General features: G+C 39.7%; 2 protein-coding genes across 3 annotated transcripts; one reads left to right on the top strand and one right to left on the bottom strand.

Moving 5' to 3' along the window:
• The first annotated feature begins 1118 nt into the window (after window positions 1-1118).
• LOC130165341 (ly6/PLAUR domain-containing protein 6-like) lies at window positions 1119-7640 on the top strand. 2 transcript variants are annotated; one of them, XM_056370537.1, is made up of 5 exons: window positions 1119-1170; window positions 5843-6002; window positions 6148-6246; window positions 6646-6773; window positions 6933-7638. In XM_056370537.1, exons 2-5 carry the CDS (start codon window positions 5882-5884, stop codon window positions 7107-7109), a joined length of 525 nt encoding a protein of 174 aa, XP_056226512.1. In that variant the 5' UTR covers window positions 1119-1170; window positions 5843-5881; the 3' UTR covers window positions 7110-7638. The 2 variants fall into 2 exon arrangements, with proteins under 2 accessions (XP_056226512.1, XP_056226511.1); XM_056370536.1 differs by lacking the exon at window positions 1119-1170 and adding an exon at window positions 4750-5234 and having other exon boundaries at window positions 6933-7640.
• Window positions 7641-13758: 6118 nt separating this feature from the next.
• mmadhca (metabolism of cobalamin associated Da) lies at window positions 13759-17633 on the bottom strand. Its single transcript, XM_056371036.1, has 8 exons — window positions 17613-17633; window positions 17069-17110; window positions 16570-16711; window positions 16106-16323; window positions 15747-15852; window positions 15522-15640; window positions 15338-15424; window positions 13759-14586 (listed from the first exon to the last, which is right to left on the bottom strand). The coding sequence occupies exons 2-8, from the start codon at window positions 17078-17080 to the stop codon at window positions 14368-14370; spliced, it is 903 nt and encodes a 300-aa protein (XP_056227011.1). The 5' UTR covers window positions 17081-17110; window positions 17613-17633; the 3' UTR covers window positions 13759-14367.
• Window positions 17634-18435: the final 802 nt, after the last annotated feature.

Raw genomic sequence — 18435 nt, 5'->3', positions numbered from 1 at the left:
AATAAATAAATACATTTGATTTAACTAATAATCATTTTTCATGAATGATTAATCTCCCAAATTATTTTCTTTATAAATAGATTCAATTTTTTTTATTTAAAAAAAAAAAAAATGTCAGTTATTTCATTTACAGTAATATTAAATCCAGAAAAACAGCATATTCTCACATACTTGAGAAGCTGAACCCAACACATTTCCCCCACTCTCTTTACTTCTCCTTTACAAAGGTAATAGCTGTAAAACATTGAAAATAGATAATAAATTCACCATAACTCAGCATATACTTCAAAGCCTCCAACCTGCCCAGGACCTGTTACTGCCCCTTCGTCCCTTATTTCACTGCATGAGCCTTTTGCTCTCAGTTTTTGTCATTTGAGCAGTATGCATGTTTCTGAGGAGCTGCTTTAAGTTTTCCATGACGGAGCGGCCATCTGTCCACATTATGTAGCACATCTGTGCATACTGAAATTCCTCTGTTTGACAAGAGTCTGATGGGCTGTTATTGTGTTGCTCACTTTCCTGTCAGGGATCACATTACAGGTCGCAGGACTGCTGTTTGTCACTGATGAGTTCATGTTTGGCAACATACTTTGTATTTTACTCAAGGAATATGAATAAGGAAATGGTTGTAGGGTATGTAAAGCTTTGCTAATTAGGCCTATAGTAATGAGAAGATTTGCTTTGATCTCTTTTGATCCTGAGAAAAGCCCTTTAGTATTAAATTTACATATCTGAGCACCACTGATCTATGGTATTTATGAAGGTGTTTTGGTTGTACAGATGCAGGAATGATGCATCATATCTTTTCTGAACCTGCAAAGTAACATTTAGATAAATGTAAAAGTGGAATGTGTATTTGCTTCTGAGTTAACTGGAAATGTAAACAAGCATGAAATGGAAATTCTCAATTAAAGCACAAGAACCTGAAGTTACATTCCTACATTATATTTTTAATGATAAGTTCATCAGTTCATTAAAACTGACAAGACATGAACTGTTCCTTACTTATTACCCACAAAACGTGCAGAAAATGTGACCAGACGTTTATTAATGACGCCACTGTGACGCAGCCCCCCCCCCCCCCCCAGCAGCTCACTATAGTTAGTGATTTTCATCTGCGGACGGTGAGGATGTGACTGAGCTGCGGGTTCATCGAGGAAACACAGCCCGGTAAGTTGCATTATAAAGTCGTATAAAGAGTGTTTGCACGTCCAAGTTTAGGTCAGTTTTAATTATAATTAACTTTTTACATGTAATGCATGAGAATAATTAACCAATAACAGCGCTAAGATTTAAGATTAAAATATGATTGAACGTGTGAGCCACATTAGTGGTAGTGAATGTGAGTTTTAAATATGTTAATTAAGGTGTAGGTTAATAAAAACTAAAAAGAAGAAGTACAGGTTAGTTTAGCCTAATAATCGTCATATAAACACACATCAGAGTGAGAACACCTATTACTCTAACACCTTTTGGTAACCTACAATATTGCAGCAAATGTTTTTTTACCGCTGGGTTTGTATATTATGCGTTTTAATTATTTAAGCTGTTTTAATTATTGTGTAGTAGCTGAGATTTGAAGCGCAGCGCGAGTCTTTAATCACACGTAAAAGCGCACTGCTAATTAATTATCATATGCAGCTGCTCTATCTACACATTTATTTACGAGAAGGGAGTTATATATTTACTCTGTGTATTGAATGTGCTTAAGATGTGACTGAGCAGTTTGTGGAATACGATAATAGTATGAGTTGCACTTCCACCAGCTGCGACATCAAAATGCTGCTTTAAATAATTGGATAACTATCCAATTATGTAATAAATAATAAATTTAGGATCCATTGTGTTGCAAGATTAGCACTTTTGATACTTCATGTATATTTTGCTGAATATTTTAACTTAAGTACATCAGTCACATTAGTTGGTTTTCATAAATGTCCATTAATAAGAGGTGGGTGGGGGGGGGGATCTGAACTTGGCTAGTTAACACTTTAACCACAGGGCTGCTTTTAATATGCAATACACGTTACACCAGTGGTTCAACCAACAGCTTTTTTACTCCACATATGAGAATTCATCAACACTGTCCACTGTAACTCTCTGGAGGTGCAGTCATGAATCTCTGACCTCGGTGCAGGGTCGAAAACAAAAAGCAGTTGTATGACAGAAGTGGAGCCCCTGCCATATGTGTCTGGTCAATAGAACCGAGCTGCTGGATATCGGCTGCTCTTCAAAGGCAACCCTGGTGGCCTAAATCTGGATAGAGTATTCTTTAGACACGCATGACCAACATGGAGCCATTATACTTCATCTGAGTAATTAAACTGTTCACATTTGACTCGTTAGGTTACCATCTACATCAGCCTGAATGTGTGTGAGAGCTAGTGGCTTTATTATTAGATCACTTCATGATTCTGAACATTCAACTTTAGCTTTGTAGAAAGCCTCTTTTAAAACTGCCGGACAGTTTGTGATTTTTCTGTATCTGGTCCATCGGTAAACCTGCCGTCACGTGTTCCTCGAATTCTCCTACAACTGCCTTTATGTTGTTTCTGCACATTTAAAAAGTCCCACACAGTCTAAAGGTCTCTGTCCATGTGCTGTTTGATTATAGATCAGGTCTAAGTTCTATATTAATACTGTGAAAGTATCAAAGCCTCAGTCCACAGAGAAATGCATGTATTCAGAAACTGAGCCTTAAATCGAGCAGTCAGGACTTCCTGTAACTTTGTGATGTCACAACAAAGCAGTCACCGCTCTCAGCCATGGCCTACTCACGTGGACCCACCTGGATTTCGTTTCTCTTAGTGTTTTACCTGAAATCTGCTATATTTTTATTCCATCACTGAGAAAACAGTCAGCCAATCAGAAGAAAAGAATCAGAGCCTCCTCTCTTCTGATTGGCTCACCGACCTGTTGTCACTACAGCTCCAGAGAGAAGCCTGAGAGAGGAGATGTAAAACTACAATGAGATGATTTTCGGTTCTTAAAACCACAAATATATCTTCTTATGGATCAAACACTTCAAAATAAAACACAGGAGAAGAATAAAATACGGAGCTTTAAATAGTTTCTGCAAAAGAATAACCTTCAGTTGCATTATGGTTTGTATAGAGATGACTTTATCTGTAATATTTACAACGTCTTGGGTCGTGTGCGTCTTTCAGCCATAAATATATGATATCTCTGACAGCACTCGAGGGAGGGAGGGACGGCGGGTGTGAAGTAAATGGCATTGACATGAGTTATGTTCCACTACCCTTCGGGACTACGTAAAATATATTTGTGTAAAACAAAAGTCAACCTCTGAACTTCTGATGACTGATTCATGGCATGGGATCCAGCAGATAAGCCCACCTTATCTCTGGTATGAAGAGGCCACAAGCAAGGGTCATGAGTCAAATAGCATTTTAAATGTAATTCTGTGTGTTTTTAAAAAACGCTTCTGGATAAGAGAACGCAGAACAAAATTATAGTAAAAACACCTTCTTTTTTTTTAAGGGGAGTACTTTGCAGGGAAACAGGATGGAGGATCCAAATGCAGACAGACAGGCGGGCTGATAAGTGAAGGGAAGTCACTTTATAAACTAAGACTTTCCAAAAACCACAGGAAGGCAGAAGCTGAGTCCACAAAGGGCAGGGGTCCAAAGAAAACCGAAAACCAGGAGACTGACACAGGAAAATCTGGAACTTACAGTCTTCGGCAAAGTCCGGCAAAACACATTTAAACAGGGAGGAAAAACACTGGAAAAATACTGAGACATAGACTAAAGGTTAAAGCAAAACCGCAAGAACGTGACGAAGTGACTAGGAGCGAAGGGAACAGACATTAGGGTGCAGCGGGTAATCATAAAGGCGGGAAACGCACCAAAGAGCAGGAAGCAACACAACCAACAGCACACACAGGGAAAGTGATTTCAAAATAAAACAGGAAAAGTCCAGATAATGACTCATGATAATCATTGCGACTGAGGAGCTGCACATTTCAGCCCCCCCCCCCTCAGCTTTTACACTCACAAGCTGCGTTGTCATGGGAGACAGATTTAAAACCTGCTCTCCTTCAGATTCTTTCAGCCCTGTATGGCCTTTCAGCCGGGACCTGAAGGAGCCGGTTGGTGCTGATTGAACCCAGAGTGATAATAAACCCTCTCCACCTCCATCCCTCTCCAGTTGTAACAGGGAGCTATTGTACCTAATCCCCGCACTCCTGCCCTCATGCTCTCAGACTCAAGATTTTTTGCTCCAGGCGAGGCCGGGCATCCATCACACAGTTCAAAGTTAGAGAGCTAATCTCAAGTTGTCCTTTCAGCGTACAGCATATCATTAGGAGGCATACAGTAGCACCAGTGCTCTGAGGAGCTTAATGAATGCGCGCCACTTCACCAAATCCCTCCACATAATACTGTATCAACTCAATTGTTGCAAAGGAGGGGGCAACGAAGAGGATTTAATTAATTTAATGCTAATAATAACTAATACACTGTGCTTCATGCTCTCGGTTGACTTGGATCTAATTAAGGCTGCAATTGATGTTTATTTTCTCAAATAAATCAATAGTTTCGTCAAGAAAACAGCCAAAAATGTCCAGCACAAGTTTCCAGAACCCAAAGAAACACACTGAAATGTCTTGTTTTGCCCAGAACCCACAGATATTTACATGCTTATATGATGAATTAATACAGTAAATGCATGTAAACAGTAGAGGTAATCAATATAAATTTCTTTATAATATAGTGTCTATAGGTTACATGGGATTGCAGTCACTTATTTTATTAAAACAAATGTATAAATCAGTGTCTTTGATACAAAGGATAAGTGTATGCTCGGCTCTTGCTGCTGGATGTAAAGAACAGTATGCTTACTGTGTTTGCAGCAAAGACATGGATCAGTTTTATTGGGGCATGTATAATGCAAAGAAAACAAGCATTTACAACCACACAGCCCCGCACAATGCCTGGGGATAAAATAGAGTGAAAGGCATCTGAACTCAAAGCTGATCTTAGACAACTCTACTGATCTCAAATCGCGGCCAAAAACCAGGTCATCTGGTGTTTAATGCATTGACTGACATCTCAGTGAATCCCGGAGGAGCGTTTGTTAGAGAGTGTTCGGCCTGGACTGTAACAGGAAGCTCAACTGCAAACGTTAAGATGTCGTCGAGGAAAATAACTTGTCACTCACACTTGAAGTGATGGAAATAATAGAGGAAACATGCACCAGAATCCACAGGAAAAGTGAGCTTTTATCATTTTTAAAAAAGAAAGTGGATTATCCTGTAATGTTACGACGACAGGAATGACCCCTCTTTTTTCTAAGAAGGTCCAGAGGGGGACGGTTCCTCTCTGAGCAGACTTGCTGTTGTGGTCAGAATAATGCTGACTTGCCTATAATGGATGACCCATTGCATAACAGAAAAAAACCCCAAAAAACCATTTGGCAGGCAGGGACTAAAAGGTTGAATTCCCATGGGGAAAGAGGGACTTGTAATTGAAACATAACTCATGTTTATGGCAGAAGTGACAATGTTACGTCCTCCAGGCCTTTTGTTGTGCAATTATTCAAATCCGGGGACGGATGAGCGATAAAGCTTAAATAACGAAGCAAGCTCACAGCTGATCACTTTTATAGACTGATTCCTTCCATTAGTAGGTTTTAACATCCCTTTCCTTTCTCAAAGCCTCTTGTTTCCATGTTCTATTCACTGGATTTAATGGCATTTTCTTGTACTCTTCCTGTAATGATTTGCATTCATCAGAGAGATCCAGAGCAGATGTGCATCTTGCCATGTAGATAACTGCAAGTGAATGAAATTCTGAGGCTCTTTTGCATTTTGTTGCACCAGCGTCCAACAGGCCAAAGTGCATGAAGATTTCTGAGGCTCATGATGGAGGGCTGGCCAGCGGTGGCCTGGCTCCTGCTGATGACGAACATCGCTGATTGGCTGAAACCCGTCCAGTCACGAGACTTCACCACGAAGGACATCATCCTGCTGCATCCCTCAAGTACGAGCATGAGAAGAAGAATCGGAAGGGTTCAAAAGAATAAAGTTCATTGAAGATTGCTTAGAAATAGAATAATATAATGAGGCCGTGAATATCATTGTCTCGCGTTGACAGAAGTGTGTGTGTGTGTGTGTGTCCTCCGCAGCTACGCCTCATCCTGGTGCCTTCAAGTGCTTCACATGTCAACAAGCTGTAGATAACTATGAGTGTAACCGCTGGGCTCCGGACGTGTACTGTCCGAAAGGTTCGTCAGCTTCTACTCAACTGCTTGTATGTGTTTGTATGTGTGTGTGTGTGTGTGTGTGTGTGTGTGTGTGTGTGTGTGTGTGTGTGTGTGTGTGTGTGTGTGTGTGTGTGTGTGTGTGTGTGTGTGTGTGTATGTGTGTGTGTGTATGCAGCGTGACTGAGCTTTGATTTCTCTCCCATCTGTTACTGTGGTTCCTATAACGAGCGAATGTGTGGAAGCTTTTCCTTAACACCTGATTGTATTGATTAAACGTAAACACTGAACGCAAGATGGAATTCAGTGCTGTTTTTGAACTGGTATGGATCAATCTCATCAGATTATTGATTATCAGAAGGGAATTTAATTTAAATTTAATTCAAAATAATGCAGAAAATGAAGGCGTGCTATGTCCTGCAGATACCAGATACTGCCACACACTCCACATGATGGATAACCATGGAGACAGTGTGTCTGTGACCAAGCGATGTGCGACCCTGGAGGACTGTCTGTTTACTGGCTGTGCCTCCATCACTGGTAACGGACGGGTACGTGGAACATCTGGATTAAACTGCAGCAACACATTTTTAAAAATTTGTCAAAGGTCTAATTTTTAACACTTTTATTACGTGTTTTGTTTGATGTTAGTAAGTTGATATCCACATACAATCAGGACATATTCTCAACATTTACATGTCATCGGCCAGGTGTGCTCGTCCTGCTGCGAGGGGAACATCTGTAACGTGCTGTTGCCGAGGAACGACAGCAGCGCAGTTTTTACCCGCACTTCTCCCCTGGTCAGCTCGAGCAGGGAGCTTCATCCTGCAGCGCTGAGCTACATCATCATCATCATCATCATCATCAGCATCCTGTTAACCTTATGATATTGTTTTAAAGAACCTGTCATTTGTGTTTATTGTATCCTGCTCAAATTGATTAAGTGAACTGCATCTGGATGTTTCGGGAACCTGGCCAGGAAGTTCTGAGTTACCTGTCACAGTTTGAGGTTTAAACTAATAAAAAAGTGAGAACTTGTGTCCAGACCTTTCACTACTGCAACGTATTCCCTTAGGTTTCCCTCTAAGACAATTTTTTTTACAATTCTTTAAAGCTTTTTTGATAATTTATTATACTACGTTCAAGTTGTAACAGTATTAAAAATGACCATGTTGTTGTTTAACCATATCAGTGTGTATTATATATTATTTATACTAAGTTTTGTTAATATTAAATCCATATAATAAAATCAATTATCTCCTTGTTTTTTGTACATAATAGGGGTGTGTACAAACTAGAATTACTGCCTGTGTCATAGTGCAGTTTACATGCATGTCAAATGAGGCAGTATATCATTTAAATGTGTTGCCAAGAGACCAGTTTGCACCTTGTCCTATTAGCTCATAGGTAAACATATTAGCGCAAAAAATATTTTAATTAAATTATTAAAAAATGAGCAGAAATGTATTAACATTTCTGATTGGATGTGGTAACATGGACTTTGTGGTAAAACTTTACGTGGAATAAAAAGTTTTTTATCTCCAGTTACTTATAATAAAATAAAATAAATGAAATAAGTCAGTCAGTCTGCTTTCTATATTTTTATAGCACCGGTGTAGTATGAATATATTATATTTTAGTAGTAGAATAACATCAGATTAGTTATAGTAATTGGTATATGTAGTATAAATAATTAAACACAAGTGACTGTTAATGTGCAACAGGTCTCACTATTAGGTCACATTTTTGTGAATTAGTACTACTTCCTCTTTTTCTTTAGTATTTTAAAATGCAAAATAAAAGCTAAACAGTGGGGAGGTGGACGGAAGAAGCCATTTCCACAATGTAAACAAACTTTCTGTACATTTAATGTAGCCTACATTAAATTGTATAGATAAGCCACGTGAGTTTTAATCATTCTTTATGACAATGAATCATTTATACTACATACTGTAGCTAATTCACTTCATGTAAACATAATATTTATACACACTCCTCCTTATGGAAAACAGCCTTAAATATCGTAGTAAAGTAACTGGGGATAAAAAAAATATCTTTTACTCAATATAAACCATAAACCATTTAATATAAAAACGACTTTTTCAAATCGGTTGAGAAATGTAAATGTTATGGTGCTTTTTTTTTATCCAAAACACCCGCAGTTTTCAGGACTGGCTTTCTCGGCCCAACGTGGCGGCGACGTCGACGACAGATCGCAGGAACGAGCAACGTGCGTGTGCGTGTGCGTGTGCGCGCGCGTTCCACCGCGCCTTTGAAATTTCAGGTGTGATTGTGACGTCGTCAATGCTCATAATGATGAATTCTATTCTACACTCGGTTTCTCACTTGAGCAGACACAGAGCGAGCACATCTACACAGACCTTCACTGAGATCGCCACGTAGAAAACAAGTAAAAAGTTTTTGAGTTATGGAGCAAGTGCAGGACTGTGCTACGATGGAGGAATCATTTCACGATGTGTATGAGAAGGTAAGAATATCTAGGCTGGAGTCACACACTGTGGATGTGGGAGAAAGTTTTAAATTCCCATCATTTTACCTTCTTTTTTTTTTTTTTATGAAAAACTCCAATTACATTTTTATGTCTGTCAGTAGTGATGTTATTTAAAATGAAGAGATTCAGGTTTCAGATTTCTACCTGTTTTGTCTGAATGCAAACAGTCTGCAGAATTAATTCGGCCCTCTCAATAACAATGACAACCTGGCTGCTAAAACCTGCTTGTTCTTCTTTTCAGCCTGCAGCAGATGAACTGGGAGACCTGCGATGCAGCGATTTGGACGTTCCCATGTTTACACCTGAGATCTACAAACCGATCTTGATCTCATTTCTGTGTAACATCACAAATGAGTAAGTCACAAGTTCAAAGTCGGCAGCAGAAATTTACAGTATGTATGTATGTATATACAGTATACGTTGGTTTAAGGTTTTGTTTTGCTCAACCACCTTCTACTGTTTTCCTCCAGACAATGGATGATTTTGGCAGCTGGAAACATAGATACAAACGTCATCTTTCTGCTGTACAACATGTGTCATGAGCTTGTAGAGGAAACCAGTGTCTTGGTCCTGCAAGTTGTGGCACCTCAGGTTCTTGACTGGTTACAGCTTCAGAGTTCCCTGGACGAGGCCTGCAGCTCCAAAGACACTTTTAGCAATAGGTAAGACAAAAGCTTCCTAACACTTTCCAGGAAAGTCCAGAACCCTGCCTCTTACAATATTTTCCATCAGATTTTTGTATCAGTCATGAGCTACCAGTGTTGATTTGTGTGATTCTTTAAAATAAAGAGGGGGGAATTAAAAATACCAATACCCAAAGTAGATCAGTGTACTAACTGTTACCGTTTCTCTGACAAACAGGAATTATTGCCGTGTGACTGAGGAAGATATCCAAGCCAGCATTGGGGATTCTCTTCATCTCAGCTTTATTGAGGCACTAGGAGTCAATCAACAGTGGCCTCAAGCTGACCAACTGCTGGAGTTAATCGTAGCAGAGGTGAAAAGGAAGGTGAACAAGTCCCTGAGTCAAATCAGAGAGCCGTCTTCTTTCACACCAGAGCCAGAGGAGCGACCAACTGAGCCACAAACATGCAACTCTCCCACTCTGGATATGGTTTACCTTGTCGGACATATACTGAAAAGCACCAAAGAAGTGGACGCGACAACTGACAACCAAGAGTGCATGGACAGTAACAACTCAAAGGATTGCTGTCCAGACGAAGTGACGGAGATTCAGGCCTTCAAAGAGAAGAACACCCCTGCAGAACCCGTCAACATTATATCTAACAAGAACTTAGACCTGCTTGAGTCACTTGACAACAAAGGATGTCTGGACATCAATTTCTCAAAGGGTTGCTGTCCAGACGAGGTGACGGAGATTCAGGCCTTCAATGAAAAGGACACCATTGCAGAACCAGTCAACATCATATCCGACAACAAGAACTTAGATCTGCTTGAGTCACTTGACAACAAAGGATGTCTGGACAGTAATTTCTCAAAGGGTTGCTGTCCAGACGAGGTGACGGAGGTTCAGGTCTTCAGTTACGAGGACGACATTTCTGAATCACAGCGAGAGAATACCTTTTTCATTGTGTTTGTTTCGAAGCTGGTGGAGCACATTGCTGCCTCCACCAGGACATCGATATTCGAGGTGGATATTGACATGGTGTTGACAGGCCTGAGAGACAGGATTGGAGGAAAATCAGGTTTCACTCTCCCAAAGAACGTTGGAAATATCCACATCTCCGTTTATAAGAAGCTTCGTCGGGAGTTTGGATCTGCGAGGCGACTGCAGGCTGCCATGGCGTCGAATGACGTTACTTTTGAGGACGCTGTGGTGAGGATTTTAAAAGCGCAGCTGCAGAAGTCTTCGGGAGAAACCAGCAGCTTCATGAAGAAAGTGAGGAGGTGTTTCCACAGAGTTACTCCTGCCTGTACAGCAAGTGACGAACCAGCGTCTCACCTTGAGTTCATCGACTCTCCGCCTCCAAACACCAGGAAGCGACCCGCCATCATCAGGATGTTCTCCTTCATGGCCAAGACTCTGAGGAAGCCTTTCACCTCCTGCATCAAAGGCTCACAGGACGACTAGAACACGCCATTATCCTGTGTTCAATCTTTCCCCCCCTCTTTTTTCTTTCTTTCTTACTTTGTATTAATCTTGAAAAATGAATCAAAAATAATAATCATTGGATAATTTTTCAAGATTAATACAAACTCTTAAAAATGATGTGTTTGATAAAGAACTATATCATTACAAAGGTCTTATGTTTAAGTACTACCAATCAAATTAGTACTAAACATTAACTAAAAAGACTTTTGTAATGATGTAGTTAAAATAACATCCTTTTTAAGAGCGAACGCAACACGGTGGCTCTTTGTGGCCTCACAGGAAGAAGGCTGAGCGTTTATCAGCCCTGTGAAGAGTTTGCATGTTCTCCCGTGCTGACGTTGGGTTTTTTCCCCGGGTCCTCCGGTTTCCTCCCACATTCCCAAAACATGCAGCTTAATTGAACAATCTAAATTGCCCACAAATTTCAATTCGACTTTCCAAAACGTGAATTAAAAGATAATTCAAACTAAGATATGGTTGTGACATCTCTTATGTCATCATTTGCTATCACAGGTGAAACATGTCTCTAGTTTCTCTAGAACATTTGTCAAGTTCAAGGGAGTCATTTCACTTGCAGTACATCCAATCAACCACTAGATGGTGACAAATAACCGCCTCTATTGGCAGCTTTGACTCAATGTACAAATCTCCCGATGCAGCAGTTTAGTTCTCTTAGTTCTGGCTTCACAAGGATGCAAACAAACTGCTAAATAAAAATGTCCAACTGTCACGAGACACTATAGGATTCAAAAATGTGTCTCCGAGCCTTCAGGTTGTTTCAGGCTCATAATCCACAAACTATAAAGAAGTCGATCAAAGCTAACGGGAAGTTTAGAAATCAACTAGTCATTTATAATAAGTGTGTATATATCAGGCTTATACAGCTACCATGTTTGATATGTACTGCAAATCACAGTTCTTACACACAGTAAACTTAATCACAGTTACAGATCGATCACCATATTCAGAATGCAGGTTTCAGTGAAACACAAAGGCATTGTTGGATAAGTGGTCACAGAGCACAGTAGAAATATTCTTCTTTTGGCGTTTCACTGATGATCGGGAGAGGGAAGGTTTTCATCTACTGTTTCTACTGATGGTTTCTAACTCCTACGTGAAACACTACATATATTCTATTGCTCATATGCTCTTTTTTAAGAGCCCAGTTTGCACCTTGTCCTATTAGCTCACTGGCAAACGTAATAACAAGTTTTAAAACTACTATACAAGAACACCATGTTCATATATGTTCGAACACACAGCAAAAATAGATTCACATATTTGATTGTGGCCAGTTTTCCAAGCATTTTGGATGCGGTAACCTGGGGGAGTGTCCAGACTTTAGTTCAATTATGATTTAAATAGACTGAGTGATTCAGGTCGATACACATCGATTTGAGGTGTAACCATACTTTTTATGGAACCACGTTTCCTATAATTTTGAAGCTTTGAAGGATGTAAACAAAAACTAGTCTGTACTTGTAATCATTTTGTCACCATCAAGTCTGCAGAATTAGCTATTAGCTGTTCCTGTCTGCAATGGATCAGTCTGAATTTCAAGAAGACTTAAAAATATGACGATTCTCAGGTAAGTTCTGGAGCCAAAAGGAGTGTCTCACTAACTCTCAGGTAAAGATGAATATATATGCACATAAGTGCTGTAAATCTCTTTCTATGTACCGCAGTATTCGCTATTCACAGACAGAATTAGGGAGAAATTTAGTAGTCGATACCAATAACTGAAATTCCACGATTCTCTTATTATACCTATTTCGATACCAGTTAAAAAACAAAACAAATAAAAAAATTAATTCCATGTACTTTCTCTTTCACTCCTTTATTGAAAATTACTAATAAAAAACAAAAAACAAAGAACAGTGGCATGAAGCCGTCAAGTATTTAAAGTAAACAATACTTTGCTGAAATATAAGCAGTAAACTATTTATTGCACAGCATTTCAACTGTGGTTTGGAAAGTGCGAAGGTACCGTTTATAAAAAAAGAAAAAATTTCCATACATGACTCTTCTGGCTTTTTCTTTCTGCGAGCCGAGGTGCTGCAGCTGGACCGAGTTCTTTCTGACTCCACCAGGACATCAATATACGACGTGGACATCGACGGGATTTTGACAGGTCTGAGAGACAGGACTGGGGGAGAATTACATTTCACTCTCCCAAAGAAGGTTGGAAAGACCCACATCCCCGTTTATAGGAAGCTTTGTCGGGAGTTTGGATCTGCGAGGCGACTGCAGGCTGCCATGGCGTCCAATGACGTGACTTTTCAGGACGCCTTGGTGAAAATTTTAAAAGCACAGCTGCAGAAGTCTTCAGGAGAAACCAGCAGCTTCATGGAGAGAGGAGAGTTACTCCTTTCTATGAGGGGAGTGACGAACCAGCGTCTCACTGTGAAGTCTCTTTTATTTTAGCAAAGTATTGTATTTTATTTGTATTTTTCAATAAAGGAGAGTAAGAGAAAGTACAGAGAATTTATTGTTTGTTTTGTTTTTTTACTGTGGTACCGAAATAGGTATCAAGAACCGTGGTATCGTGTCATCCGTAGTCCAGACATCCACAAAATGTAGATGTTTGATAAGAGTCCTGACCTGAATACAACTCATTGTAATTGGTTAATATTCAAAGCAAGAACCTAATGAAAACAGGAAACATCATGTTTTACTATTTACTCCTAGCAGTCTGACCTGATCCTCCTCAAACTTTGTCAGAAAATACCCACCTCGATTACGCTTTTGTTGTGAAGTCAATGTTTTATTTTCCTGTTTAATTTCATCATGTATAAACATAAGGAACTCTCCGTTACGAAAATGAAATGTCAAATCATTTTAATCTGTATAACACCCCGTACGGAGAACGGGCCCAGGTGGTGCATTTGTGAAGGAGCTACAGGAAATCGTGTCTTTGCAACCTGATGAGATGTCACTTTATTTATTCAGCAGTTCTGACACAACTGTAGTGCTTCAACTCAAACAGTATCAATATATCTTTAGATTCTGTGCAACATATCAAGGAGAAAAAAACAAAAGAACACTGTATATATATATACACAAGTAAGAAAAGTGTCAACCTGATCTAATCTTAAGGTGTTTGAATCTGGATGTTTTCACATGAATTACTTACAGCTGCCTGAGTACATCTGAAAGGTTTCCATTTCATATTCATGTTTCTAATTTCCTAAAACACGACGACGCCATCCTCTAAAACGTGTCCTACAGACTTCTTAAATGGCAAATATCACATTATGAAATTCCCACTGCACCGAGTGGGTTTCTCCCTGGATGTAGTGCAGGACAAGTCGGGTTAAAAGTTGAGAAAGCACCAAGGTCAAGTGCTTCGTGGTACTAACTTTCGCCTCGCGGCTGTGTTACAGTAAGACAAAACTGTGCACAACCTTCCACTGACACAAACCATGTACCGACACTACTGTACATTAGCTTGCACGCTTCTTCAAACCATAAATAGAGGCCTTGTGTCTGGATTTACTTCTGGATAAAAATACGAAGCAGCCTATTCCTCATCTTCAAGTACATTTGAAAGTCCCTGTAGTCTGGCGATGGCAGCACTGTGAGTAGGTGCGTTAGTGAAAACAGTCCCCACGAACAAAGGCGTTCCTCTCAAGATGTGGCGAATAACTGTGCAGGAGCCCGACACCTCGATGTGAAAGCCCGAATGTCCCAGTTCCTCCTCTGTTCGCAGTGTGGTTTGACTTGATGGAGATGCAAAGAACTGTTGGGGAGCATACGGTGAAGAGAATCAAACATTTGTCTTCTAAATAAAAATCCTCTTTTTGATTTTGGCGTCTATTAGAGACTGGCGTTTAATTCCTGACATATTGTGTCATGTCACATTCAATCCTAAATACTGGGAACTGAGATCTTAGTATTTACCAGTAATCACACCCAAAATACCTGCAGTATACTGGGATTTTTTCAATATGAAGTTCATGAAAATGTCATTACTGATAAGATAGTAAGACTTAGATGCAAGGATCGACAGCCAATCAGAGAATGAACTAGTGGTGCGCCGTTTCAAATTTGGAATGGAAAAAGTGCCTAATACTGATGCTCCTGCTTTAATTACATTAAATGTTCATTTTGAAGCAGATTTAAATGCTTCTACCTGCTGGAGAGCGTGTAATTAAATTCGTTTTTTTAATTCATTTAAGTATTATTGATTTATTTTTGTGCTTTTGAGTCAAATATCTTGTTTTCTTGTTGCAGACGAAGTCGCAGCGGATTGATGCTGTTCCAGAAAGAGACGTGATTCTGAGTTATGAGATTTTAAATGTTTTTTACTCAGCCTTAATTTGTTGATGCCGACCATGTCCCCAGCTATTTTTCATATTATCATTCAACTTATCTTTGCTTCACGATCATGGTCAAGTCAAGTCACAATGCTGAAATAGTGGAGCTAAAATTCCCTGCGATTCCTTATAAATAAATAACAAGCGTAAGACTAAAAACAGAGAGTAACTCACAGCTGCTCCTGTTGTTGGGTCAATGAAGTCCGCCCAGTATCCTGCAGTCCACAGAGCGAAACACATCTCCTTCGCACCGCTCACAAACTGCAGTTAGGAGGAAACAGAGTCAGCAGCTGTTTCAGCCTCACGCCGCTCGCATGTCAAAACTTTTAACACCAAGGCGAAACATCACAGGACTCACTCTGTGCAGCAGCTGATCTCTGTCCTGCTCTGCAGTCTCCTCGCACAGACTGCTGCTCTGTGTGACCGTCACAACTGTGATAGAGTTGGTGGGCGCCGAGGGGAACAACAGCTCCAAATCTGACACACACACACACAAAGTTTTGTTACTAAAGATGACACCGTTATCTTGACTTCAGGTTGTGAAGAGTTTCTGTACTTCTTAATGCAGGATAACTTCTCTTACCTTTCCTTAACAGCTCAGGGCAGGAATTTATGGAGCAGTCTGTGTGTGTCTGATTAAAGTACCGCTCAGCTTTGTCAACCCTCATGGATATAGGACCCAGTTTTCCCTGATGAACACACACAAACACACACTCCAGTTTCAACAGTCTGTATTGACAAAGCAGTTTTGAGCCACGCCTCATAGTAAATTATGCCTGAGACCAAATTTTTCACTGATTTACTGACCTAAACTAAGAACTAGTAGATTAAAGTTTTTACATCACTACTCAGAAGTTTACATGAAATAGGTTTGACAGTAACTAAATCAAATAAAAAGCCCTGCCAACATTATGCAAGTGTAAAAACTATTCAAAAACTTACTTGGAACTCACTGACAAACTGGGCCAGTACAAACTGGTGTCTCTCCATGCTGCTTGGGGTTGTCAGCACATCAGGTACCGTCCTATGGACGGGAGCCTTCTTTTGGTCCGCCATGCCTTCCAGGTGACAGTCAAACCCAACGTTACCCGGTAACTGGAAGCGCTGGTCCTGAGGTCCGAATGGTCCCATGTTCTCATCAGGCCACACGGTCCTGGGGCCTGGAGGGACATGACAAGGACATTTATGGGTGTCTTCTACCTTAGATTTTGTTTTGCTTAACATTCACTCAATTTGCTGCTGAAAACCACATGATGCCATGTTTGACCCAGAATCCTGACTTTAAAGAAACAACAAACTAAAATCTAAATCATAAGTTCTCTTCAGACCTAGTGCAAATCCAGTTGTTAAATGCAGACAGTGGTCACCTTTACCATTAAGTAAGTACCATTTACCACATTACTCACCTGAATCTGTGGGTGATACAGTAATGTAAGGCTCATCTGAGCTTGCAGCAGAGAAGGTTCTGGTTCTGTTGACTCTGAGAGCAGCTAATGCTTGACGGCCAGCAGTCTGAGATAGGACAAACCTGCCTCGACCACACAGCACCTACAGGGAGACAAGACCATCTGTTAATAGCAAGCACAATTTTAAGAAAGACAACTAGATAAAACAAGCACTGTATTAAATTATATAGTGGAAAGTGGGATAAACTCTGGGCTATTTGATAAGTCAAAAAGCTATCAAATTAATGCCTTATATATTGGTCAAATACCAAATGCTCAATGACATTGGCTAAATATCAGTAAAATATATCTTAACACATTTTGTATTCTGTGTGTAATTTGGACTATAAACAATACATCGGAAAATTGCCTGATTTTTAAATAAAGTTTGGTGAATATGGTTTCAAGTAGCCCTGCGTGCAGTTAGCTAACATTACAACGGGGAAGTTATGTCACTTACACTACTACACATTGTGGTTCGTCTTCTTCTAATTTTTTTAACCTGTGGAATAAAAAATAAAAAAACAACAACCTGAAACAAAGGATATTCCAAACATAGTTTTAAACAACAACAACAACAACAACAACTAACTCTAAGCTTGCTAGCTAGAGTTAGTTAACATAATTGACATGATGCAATGATAGCATGCACCTCCAACAGGGCAGCAAAAGCATTGAGGGCAGAGGTTATAGTTGACTGGCTTCACAGGAAACAACAGCAGGGAACTTTTACAAATATACATTCTCAGAAAACATGAGCGGTTCAACACAAACACAAACCTAGCCTCTCGTGTTAGCGCGATGTTGGCTAGCTGATATGGTCGATCAGCTGATATGACACTTTTCCCCTTTTAGACACTATTATTTACTTCCTCATATGAAAACACCGTGCAAAGAATACCTGACAACGTAGACAACGAGCGTCTTTGTAATAATTACAAAAAAAAGTGCAAATACAAATCGGTTAATGGGATTATATAGTGAATAGTACATGTTGTTCATACCTGTCACCTCGCACGTCTGCGCTTCCACAAAAAAAAAAAAAAAACAACGGGAAGTGACGAGGGACAAACTGCTCCAGCGCAGTTTGCGTAACTGTTACGTCAACTCATATTAGAGAATATGTAACGTAATTGATGATTTTTTAATAAAAGTTTCAACACTTTACCCGGCTCTGTGTGAAATAGCGCTAATTTAACTGACTTTTTGTCCTTTGAAACGCACAAGTGCCGCTCATCAGATATTATGGGCTGTGTTTCTCAATGTCTCCACAAGATGGCGGCAAAGTAACAGTTAACGAGACGTAGGCTTTGACTTTCACGGCAGTTCTGCTTCTGGCCATTAAGTAGAATTAACTTTGAATTTAGTATTTGTAAAGTTTTCATTATGTTGAATTGCCTGCCTTATAATAATAATAATAATAATAATAATAATAATAATAATAATAATAATAATAAAGCCTACTTTGGAATGCAACACATTCTCTTCATCATGTTTCAGTAATAAACATGCGGTCTTGATAAACAGCCACACATCATATTGCATTATCCAATAATAATAACAAGAAAGAAGCATTGAGTTATTCCAAGCTTATTGTTTATAAGAGCTGGCAGAGGTGATAGGAAACGACACCTAATCAATACCTGCCATGTCCCCTGATTGCCCAGTTACATTAACTAGCTTGATGATGTCACAGGTCTATCTTATTAGAAAGAATATCAATATTTAAAAACTGAAACACCTTCATTGAAGTAGTTTCATAGCACTTTCACCCAACTTCCTGGAACTCTATTACTTCTATTGAGCTTTATCTTGGCTAACCTCTAA

The sequence above is a fragment of the Seriola aureovittata genome, chromosome 24 (genome assembly GCF_021018895.1).
Source record: "Seriola aureovittata isolate HTS-2021-v1 ecotype China chromosome 24, ASM2101889v1, whole genome shotgun sequence".
Lineage (NCBI taxonomy): Eukaryota > Metazoa > Chordata > Actinopteri > Carangiformes > Carangidae > Seriola > Seriola aureovittata.
Note: the sequence above shows the minus strand (reverse complement) of the source record. Positions and strands in the feature narration are given on the sequence as shown.